General features: G+C 35.7%; 1 protein-coding gene across 1 annotated transcript in view; it reads left to right on the top strand.

Annotated features, from left to right (window-relative positions):
- tanc1b (tetratricopeptide repeat, ankyrin repeat and coiled-coil containing 1b) overlaps positions 1–10,694 on the top strand; it is a 118,232-nt gene that overhangs the window by 80,017 nt on the left and 27,521 nt on the right. The window contains exons 10-12 of the mRNA XM_016531165.1: positions 6,921–7,528; positions 9,653–9,723; positions 9,831–9,963. Of these exons, the coding sequence (XP_016386651.1) occupies positions 6,921–7,528; positions 9,653–9,723; positions 9,831–9,963 (812 nt within the window). The remainder of the gene's footprint in view (positions 1–6,920; positions 7,529–9,652; positions 9,724–9,830; positions 9,964–10,694) is intronic.

Here is a 10,694-nt window from a genome sequence, read left to right as displayed (position 1 = left end):
TGTTTGTTGAGCAGCAAATCAGTATATTAGAATGATTTCTGAAGATCATGTGACACTGAAGACTGGAGAAATGATGCTGAAAATTCAGCTTTGATCAAAGGAATTAAATTTCAAATAGAAAACATTTTAAATTCTAATAATTTTTCATAATATTCCAGTTTTTACTGTATTTTTTATCAAATAAATGCAGTCTTAGTGAGCTGGAGAAACTTTAAAAATGTTGTAGTATATGTCATTCAAACATTTTAATATATGAAAAATATATTTACAATTATGTAAAATATATACATAAGACTTGATATTGAATATTTGAGTGATTATGCAATTGAATCGTTGAATCACATTGCAGTACACTGAAAAAGACAGTTTGAACACCAAAGGTTTTGCTGCTGAAGTTAAAATCATAGCCTTTCTGTCTGAACACTCTTATCATGAGTCTAGTTTAATGACTAAAATGACTAAAAATGTGCATTAAACTCATCCTAATATTCACAATCTGCTTTATCTTACACTGCAGCAAAATCATCACACATATATTGCATATTCAGTGCACCTGTCTTAATGTGACAGTGAGGTTTTGATTTAAATGTTGTCTCCTCTCAGTCTCGGGTGGAGTGTTTCTCAAGGTTTACCCATAATTCAGTGCACATTCAGCAGAGCCTCTCTAAGGCGAGCTGGGGCTGAAAGAGTTTCTGAGAGGACGGTGACAGACACTTGAGAGACGTTCGTCTGTCTGCTGAGCTTGATCAATATTTCCTTCCTAAACTACACTCTCTAGCTGAACTGGTTATTTGCTTCCTGAACTGATTTGCTGTGGCAAGTTTTACCTTTGAGGTTTGGACGGAGATGTTGTAATAGAGTTTATCATTTAAACTTCAGAAGCAAAAATAGTGTTAAAGTTGCTGTGTTTGATTCATTTCAGTGAATCAGTTCAAACTGTCTGTTTCACTGAATCGATTCAGAACTCTGATTCAGTTATGCATTTGATGTACCAACACTGTAAAGCCTGACATATGAAATAATAGTTTGAAAAATCTACTTTTTTTTTTTAAAGGAACAGTTTAGTGAACCATTAGACAAAATGTATGTATAAAAAAATGTCAATTTTTTTGAGCTCAGAAGCAAAAATAGTGTTAAAGTTGCTATGTTTGATTCATTTCAGTGAATCAGTTCAAACTGTCTGTTTCACTGAATCGATTCAGAACTCTGATTCAGTTATGCATTTGATGTACTAACACTGTAAAGCCTGACTTATGAAATAATAGTTTTTTTTTAAGGAACAGTTTAGTGAACCATTAGACAAAATGTATGTATAAAAAATTTGCTTTTTTTTTTTGAGTGTCATATTTGGCACATCAGGATTTTATGGCTCATATAGTGAGAATATGGAGGAAAAAGCTCCTCAGTTTTATTCAGAGGCCCAAAGTGAGCAAAAATATGCAATATTTATATGGCCAGAAGGTAAGATGGAAATTCTGTAAATCAATACAATCTTTATAACAGTACAGCAGATACTTACATAAAATCTATCAATCGTCACTCTGTATTTCCAATAATACTCATATTACTTATTGTCTGACAAGTTGGTCTAATACACAAGTTATAGTTCTAAAACCATTGGAATTATTGTACAAACAAGCACTTAAAATTTTAGATTAAAAAAAAAACATATTACTTATTGTCTGACAAGTTGGTCTAATACACATGCTTTTGTTCTAAAACCATTGGAATTATTGTACAAACAAGCACTTAAAATTTTAGATTAAAAAAAATATAGTTTTCACCATTGTCATATCTTAAATACGTATAACCTGCTTAGCTGGGAAAACATCACTTAGTTTAAAAATGTTTGTTTAGTTTATAAGATTAGGCATGGTTTATCTCCTCCTCCTCTGGTTGATTTTATTACATTTAAATCTATCGAGTAACTAGAGGTGCAGCTAAAGCTGAGTGCATAATTCCACATAGAAAAACCTCGTTTGGTCAAGCTGTTTTTTCATTCAGAGCATCACATCAGTGGAATTCAATACCACAATCAATTAGAGAATGTACATCATTTAACTCATTTAAGCATCATTTTAAGAAATGGCTTCTTCATAACCAACAATGTGAACATTAATGTTGTTTATATATCTTAATAAGCTGCTTTCTATTTTTTGTGAAATAAATAAATAATATGTCTTAGTAAGATGATATTTCAGCGATCAAAACATAATGCAATGCAATAAAATGATGATTGAAAGATGAACAAATAAACGTTCCTCAAAAGCCTGATGATCATATTTGATGCTCACATTTGAACATGATTTTTCTAATAAATGATGTATGGATAATCATGTAAACCGAAGCCGCTTCAGTCCAGTAAGTGTTCATCTTGAAATATTACTAATAATATAAAAGTTATTCTTGCATTTACTTTCAGTAAAATCAGTAAAGATTTCACAGCGAAAAGACACGTGAAGCACGAGCTGAAGGTGGATGTTTGTACAATTATACTTGTTAAAAAAGTAAAACTATCAATCGACAGAAGGCATGTAGTAGATTTTTCAGCATCATGATACAGTAGGTTTTATAGGGTGAAAATATATGTAGGTAAATATTGGTGCATTTGAATGAGAATGATTAAATATGATGTGTGGGAAACATGCCTTGATCATTTGAACTAATAATCAGGCATTTTGGCAGGTTTCTGGTGTGATTTCATCCGTTGATTTGTGTGTGATGATGACTGTCTGATGCACCGCAGCCGTTTCTTCAGGTATCAGGAGCGTGGTTTCTCATCAGCGTGTGTTGGCTGGATATGAGGCTCCTGTGTGATGTAAAATTCATTGTGTTTCTCTCTCTCGCTCCACTGCGGTGCTGTGTTATTGCTGCAATATGAGCGGGATTATTGGCCCTATTGATTTGTAGGGATGTGTGTGTGTGTGTGTGTGTGTGTGAGTGACTGTGTTTAACCAGTCTTCCAGTTGACCTTGTGGACCTTGATAATTTTGTGTGTGTGTGTGATTGTAAAGAAAAAGGCCTTTAAGTGTTTGTCAGTGACATGATGTCTGGAGAAACCAGTGTCTATCAAGAGCGCATGTGCAGGTGCATTCTGGTCCGATGACTTCCTGCATCCCTCCTGTCTTTCTATCAAACATACTGATGTGTTATCTGTAAAAATGTCATTATTGAAATTTGATGACGGCGGTATTTAATACACAGAGCCGTAGTTCACTGACAAGCTACGCAATATCGCGTTCATAACAGCGCCACCCACAGTAAAGGAAATCAGAGTGTGGCCACAGGAGGCCATGCCATCTTTACAAGGTTGCTTTGAATGCACACAGTGGAGCATCTTTAAGGATGCTGCAACATCTGGTGACTGTATAGACCTGGAGGAATACACAGAAGCTGTGCTGGGTTTTATAAACAAGTGCATTGATGATGTGACTGTTAAAAATCTATCAAGGTGTACTCTACCAATAAGCCGTGGCTGACAGGTGAAGTTTGCTCACTGAGGCTCCGCGATGCTGCATTCAGATCTGGTGACACAGTAGGGTATGCAAGAGCAAGGACCAACCTGAAAAAAGGCATTCGCCAGGCAAAAAAGGCCTTTGGGATAAAGTTGTCCACTTTCAAGGCAGGGATTTCAAGTGGCCACTGGCCATAAGCCTACAGCAAAGGCAATGAACAATGACCCCTATCTTCCTGATGACCTCAATTAATTTTTTTCTCGGTTTGAGGTTGCAGGAACAGTTTTCTGTTCACCAGGCACTGCAGCTGACAGTACACCGTGTCAAGTGGGTCTTTACTAAGATCAACCCACGGAAGGCTGCTGGGCCTGACCATATCCCAGGTTGTGTGCTAAAAGGGTGTGCAGAGCAATTAAAGGATGTTTTTTGTGATATATTTAACATCTCTCTCAGCCAGGCCATTGTACCCACCTGTCTAAAAAGCTCCATTATTATCCCACTCCCAAAAAAGTCCAATCCATCCTCAATGAACGACTATCGTCCAGTAGCCTTGACCCCCATTGCCATGAAGTGTTTTGAGCGGCTAGTGATGAGTCATATCAGGTCTTGTCTCCCAGCAAATCTGGACCCGCTTCAGTTCGCGTATAGAGCAAACCGCTCGCAATGTCCACACTGCTCCACCTCACACTGACACACCTGGAGAACAAGAACACCTACGCCAGGATCTTACTAATTGACTTGAGCTCAGCATTTAATACAATCTTGCCTCAACAACTGGTGGAAAAGTTGTTGCTGCTGCGTCTGGATTCAGGAGTGTGTAGGTGGATTATGAACTTTCTGACAGAGAGAAGACAGACAGTCAGAGTTGGCAGTTTAACATCTAAAACAATAACTGTGAGCACAGGTACGCCACAAGGGTGTGTTCTGAGTCCTTTATTGTTCACGCTGCTGACATATGACTGTACTGCCAGTTTTAACAGCAACCATGTCATCAAGTTCGCAGATGATACCACTGTTGTTGGCCTTATTACCAATAATGATGAGTCAGCATACAGGAAAGAAGTGGAGAAACTCACAGCCTGGTGCACAACGCACAACTTGGCCCTCAATACCAACAAGACAAAGGAGATGGTCATAGACTTCAGGAGGGTTAGCCAACATCACCATCTCCCTCTAACCGTGGAGGAGAGACACAATCTCAGCCGGATTGTGAGAACAGCAGAGAAAATGATTGGTGTCTCATTGCCACAGCTACAGGACATCTACACAGAGCGCTGTGTGCGGAGAGCTGGTGGCATCCTGAAGGACTGCACACATCCATTTTATAGATTGTTTACATTGATGCAGTCAGGAAAAAGATACCGCAGCATAAAAACTCGGCTGTTAAATACATTTACATTTACATTTAGTCATTTTGCCGACGCTTTTATCCAAAGCGACTTACAATTGGGGAATACATAAAGCGATTCTTCTTAAAGAGGCAAACAGACACAGGAAGTGCTCGAAATACCCAGTTTTAGGTATTGTTTGCAGTATGCTCCGTTAGAAATGGCCTGATCTTTCTGATGTTGTGCAATGCAAACCTGCAAGATCGAGCGGTCTTTGCAATGTGTTCTTTGAAGGTCAGCTGGTCATCGAGGATTACACCAAGATTTCTGACCGAAGTCGATGGGGTAATTGTAGAAGGACCTAGCTGGATGGTGAAATCATGCTGTAGAGTTGGAGTAACAGGGAAGACAAGAAGCTCAGTTTTTGCCAGGTTGAGATGTAGGTGATGTTCTTTCATCCATGCCGAGATGTCCGCCAGGCAGCCTGAGATCCGTGCAGCTACCGTTGGATCATCTGGTTGAAATGAGAGATAGAGCTGTGTGTCATCAGCATAGCAATGGTAGGAGAAGCCATGTGCCTGTATGATGGGACCCAGTTATGTAGTTTATATGGAGAAGAGGAGTGGTCCAAGAACTGATCCCTGAGGAACCCCAGTGACCAGTTGATGAGCTTTGGAGACCGCCCCTCCCCAGGACACCCTGAAAGACCTACCAGTGAGATAGGATTCAAACCAGCGAAGTGGAATCCCTGTGATGCCCAGTGATGAGAGGGCAGACAGGAGGATCTGGTGATTGACAGTGTCAAAAGCAGCAGATAGATCCAGCAGAATAAGAACTGATGATTTGGAATAAGCTTTTGCCATTCGCAAGGAGATGGTCATAAATAGCTTTCTTCCTACAGCAATCAGGCTGCTAAATCAGAGTTTGTGATTTTATTGTGGTTAATTTTTTTAACACATTTAGAGTACTTTAAATAATTTTACTAGAATATTTATGTTTTAGTATTTCTAAATCATTTTTACTGAAATATCTCTGTTTTTATAATGCACTGAACTGTAAGCTGTGGACGTGTGAAACACAATTTCGTTTCTATGCAACATATAGAAATGACAAATAAAGCATCTATCTATAATCGCAGATGAATCGCATTCGATTATGAACGCGATATTGCGATATTACTACTAATCACAGAACCAGCTTTATTGACGAGATGCGCATGACAATCGCATACGATTTGTTGTGCAGCACTAATTACAGTATTTAATGATGTAAAACATTTTGAATAATCATGAAACTAAATCTATTATTTTTTTATTTATTTTTGTTTCATTTTATTTTATTTATTATTTATTTTGTATTTTATAAAATACATTATTTTATAACATGACAATTTATTGAATAATTAAATAGGCTTACTTTTTTCTGTACTTTATTTATTTATTTATTTATTTATTTATTTATTTTAGTCAAATATGTCCCCTTCTTCTGGTACACCATTTCTGTGACTTGTACACTTATTTATTTGTTTATTTTTTAAGCATTGGGTCTAACAACTGAGCAAATGAAACAAATTATTAATAATATTATTAATATAATAATATAGTAATATAATAAAATATAATTCTTAAAATAATAATATAATTTGTTGTCACTGGTATTATCAGTGTTTTAACATATTTTTAAATTACAAAAAGTTCAAAGTTCAGAGTAAGAAGAAGCTGTTCAAGTACTCGCATGGCAATTTTCATGCCATGTTGTAGAATTTTAAATTTAATTGTTTTGTTTTTTTCATTTAAATGTCATTGGTGTCATGTTGTTTAATGTTTTTATGCAGAATTTTCTTTGAAATAAAAATAATAATATTTATTGATTAAGTATGATTGTTACTGTTTTAAATATTATTTCTCAGTACTTAAATGTATAATTACACTGTAACAAGGACACCTTAAAATAAAGTGTAACCTACTTAGATTTAAATTTTAATGCCTACTTAGAAATACTTGTACATGGGAGAAAAATTAACTGAACTGAATTCAAAACTTCATCAGGCAGAAAATCAACATTGTCCAGATCTCAGAGAAATCTACTGGGAAAGGTTTTGGATGTATTTCATGACATTTCCATCTTGTCTTTTCAGGAGATCACCAGTCTGCTGCCCTTCTCCAAGATCAGCCTGGATGAGTTCCCAGAAAGCAAGGAGATCGGGACGGACCTAAACGCCTACATCCAGCACCGCATCAACGGCAGCCAGAACATCCTCAACAACATCTCCCTCAACGGCAAAGCAGACCCCATCATCGTGGGCAAAGTCAGCTCCCACCTCATCTCCCGCAGCCAGGGCTCGTACCTGTACCTCAAACTGACCCTTGACCTCTTTGAGAAGGGTCATCTGGTCATCAAGAGCGCCAGCTACAAGGTGGTGCCCGTCTCTCTGTCGGAGCTCTACCTGTTGCAGTGCAACATGAAGTTCATGACCAACTCTGCGTTTGAGCGCGCCGTGCCCGTTCTCAACGTGGCGCTGGCGTCCCTTCACCCCATTACGGACGAGCAGCTGTTTCAGACGCTGAACGCGGGCAGCAAGCGGGGAGAGCTGCTGTGGGACGACTTCCAGCAGAGGATGGAGACGCTCTCTTGTTTCCTCATCAAACGCAGGGATAAGACGCGCATGTTCTGCCACCCGTCCTTCAGAGAGTGGCTGGTGTGGCGAGCGGATGGAGAGAGCTCCGACTTCCTGTGTGACCCCAGGTGAGCTTCACTGTTGTGTCTTCACAAATGTCTTAGAGAGTGGAGGAAAACACTGGACTGGATACGGTTTTCAGCATCTTCAATATAGTTAAGTACAGTAATGTTGACGTTTTATATGAATAATATAAACTAATAAATCTAATAAATAATCATACTATTTTTATTATTTATTATATTGATTTAATGTAAATGTTTATTTAATATATTTTAATTTTAATGTTTCATTTAAATGTTAATATTTTAATAATTTAATATAAATTATTTTAATTTATTCAAACGTAATATATTCAAAAATGCATACATTTTATAAGTCATAAAATTATCATAATTTTAAATATCCCATCATTTCATCAAATATCATCATTTCAAAAAGATATTTTAATAATAATAATAATAACTAAAATAATAATAATATTAAATTAATATATTCAAAAGTCTGACAATTTTAATATGTATGTATATATAATATGGAGTATATATAATATTTCCAGCCTTTTGAATAATATTACAGTTTAATAAAACAATATTATAGTTTATTATTATAAATGTATGTAAAAAAACATGTATTTGAATAAATTTTAAATATTATAATTATTTATAAAGTAATAAATTTTTTGAGGAACCATCAGTTATCTTTTTATCAAATATTTTTTAATAATAATAAAAATGATGATAATTTTTTTTTGCTATATATTATGTAATAATGATGAATTTATGGGTATATGTCACACAACCACAAATTCATAATTTCAAGTCATTGTAGCCAAATAGATTAATCTAGTATATGTTTAAATGATTGATGACTCTAGTTTTTCAAATGATTGAAACAGTTTGACCAGATTCTCATAAATTAATCAAACTCTAATGCTGTTTTTGTTACTGAGGTTTAATTGCAATCCTCTCCGTCTTTATACTCTCATACTCATAAGCCTAATGACACAGTCTTTAGACAACTTAATGACCAGATAAAAAGCATTGTAAAATCCTTGCAATCTTCACAATGCTGCTTAAATTTACATTGCCTGCAAAATCATTGCAGATACATTGTGAATATTCAATTGCCCAGCTCTAATGACATTGCAGTTTAATGAAGAGCCAGTAGCTGGACTGTGTTACTGTGTTCAAATCTGCATTTGTATGTAAGTCCAAGATCAAATTCACCCCCAAAAAGCTGAAAAATCCCAAAAACCCATTTTCATTGGATTCATATGTTTGACTTTTATATGAGTATGTTGTTCTCTTTTATCTCTGTTCAGCTCCAGACACACAGTTGAATTTACTGACTTCATTAAAATAAGAGCAGGAGTTTCCTGACTGGACACAGACAGATCGTGCTCGTGTGTCTGTCTGTGTGTGAGATGCCAGATCTGTCTTCACAGTCGACTAATGAAATATCATGATCTGCTTGAGGAGATGATGAAAGCCAGTGCTGATTTAAGATGCCTGTGCAACATCCATCTCATTAAATTAATTTGAAATATATTACTAGTCCAGCTTTGATAATAGATAGAAGGAGGTGAATCTTACAAACCGTTTATTTTGCTCTCTACTCTCGCGATATCTCGCGTGCAATCTACTTTATTTAAACCTTCCCATTTCGATTCTTACATGTATATATAAAGACACATATACAGCATATATTTTGAAAATATTTACATGTATATATTTATATTCATATCAATTATATCATATATAAATATATTTAATATATAAACGTAACATATTTTTCTTAAATATGTACATGCATGTGTGTGTATTTATATATACATAATAAATAAACAGTACACACATATTATGTACACAAAAACGTATTTTGTATATGATTAATCGTTTGACAGCACTAATATATATATATATATATATATATATATACATACAGTACATACTTAATTTGACTTTTTTTACTTATTACTTATTAGTTTTTGTGTGTGTGTGTATATATAAATAATACATAAATTATACTGTTATCATTTATCTTTATATATTTATATATAAATTACTTACTACCCATTTTGCCCTTGGCATGTAGGGCAGCAACAAAAGTCTTCCACTCCTGTCTGTTTTGGGCCAGCTGCTGGATGGGGCCCCAATTGTGGTTTAGGTTCTTTAGTTCTTGTTCTACAGTCCGGTGCCAGGTGTTCTTTGGTCTGCCTCTCTTACGTTTGCCCTCTGGTGTCCAGAAAAGGGCTGTGCAGGTAATATCTTTAGGATCTTAGCAAGTGCCCAGTCCACCTCCATCTTCTCCTCATGATGATGGTTCCAATGCTGTCCTGTTTACAACGAGCAAGCAATTGCTCATTAGAGATGGTGTTTGGCCAGAAAATTCGCCTGATTCTCCTCAAGTTCTTTGTGTGGAAAACAAACGGAGAGCTTTTTCAGGTCACTGTCTGTCATCCTCCAGAACCATATAACATGGTGGAAAGCACACAGCTCTGGTACAACTTCAGTTTAGTCTTTGTGTAATACTGCTGGGACCTCCAGACACTATTCAGCATTCTAAATGCATTTCTGGCCTTGCTAAGACGATTCTTTGTCGTTGTCCACTCCTCCATCATTACTGACAATGCTGCCCAAGTAGGTGAAATCTTTGGTCATTGGAAGATTTTCTCCGTTTACCTGCAGTGGTTGGGGATTTGCGATATTGAGTGTCATCACCTCTGTATTCTGCAGGTTGATCCTCAGACCTATCTGTTCAGCATATGAGTGATTCTATAATTGCAGGTACATTTGGTGTCCGAAGTCATTATTTTTTTTCTGCTTTTTTCAAATGGTTATATTTTTAATTATTTTAATACTGTGTTACTCATTGTTATGAATTACAAGATGTTACAGTCCATAACAATATAATATTTTTTGCAAAAAGTGTCTTAAATAGCTGAAAATCATGTTTTCTTGTTTTCCGAATTAGTCAGTGCATTTTTTCCATCCTGTATCATTGTGTAATCAAAATATTTTATTGTACTTTTATTTTTGTAATATTTCATTCATTTTATTTATAAAAGCCCTAAAGAGTCATTTACCTAATTCTACAACATTCTTTTTTTTTTTAAATAACTTTTTTCTTATAAAAATGTGTGTCCGTAAATCTTGCGTCAACTCTGTTACCGTACCATACTTTGCCTTTAAATTAGGGGAATTATCTCCCCCAACTAAGTAAGATACAGGA

The sequence above is a fragment of the Sinocyclocheilus rhinocerous genome, unplaced genomic scaffold (assembly GCF_001515625.1).
Source record: "Sinocyclocheilus rhinocerous isolate Xijiao unplaced genomic scaffold, SAMN03320098_v1.1 scaffold1806, whole genome shotgun sequence".
Classification (NCBI taxonomy): Eukaryota; Metazoa; Chordata; class Actinopteri; order Cypriniformes; family Cyprinidae; genus Sinocyclocheilus; species Sinocyclocheilus rhinocerous.
This window is presented reverse-complemented; position numbering and strand designations above follow the sequence as displayed.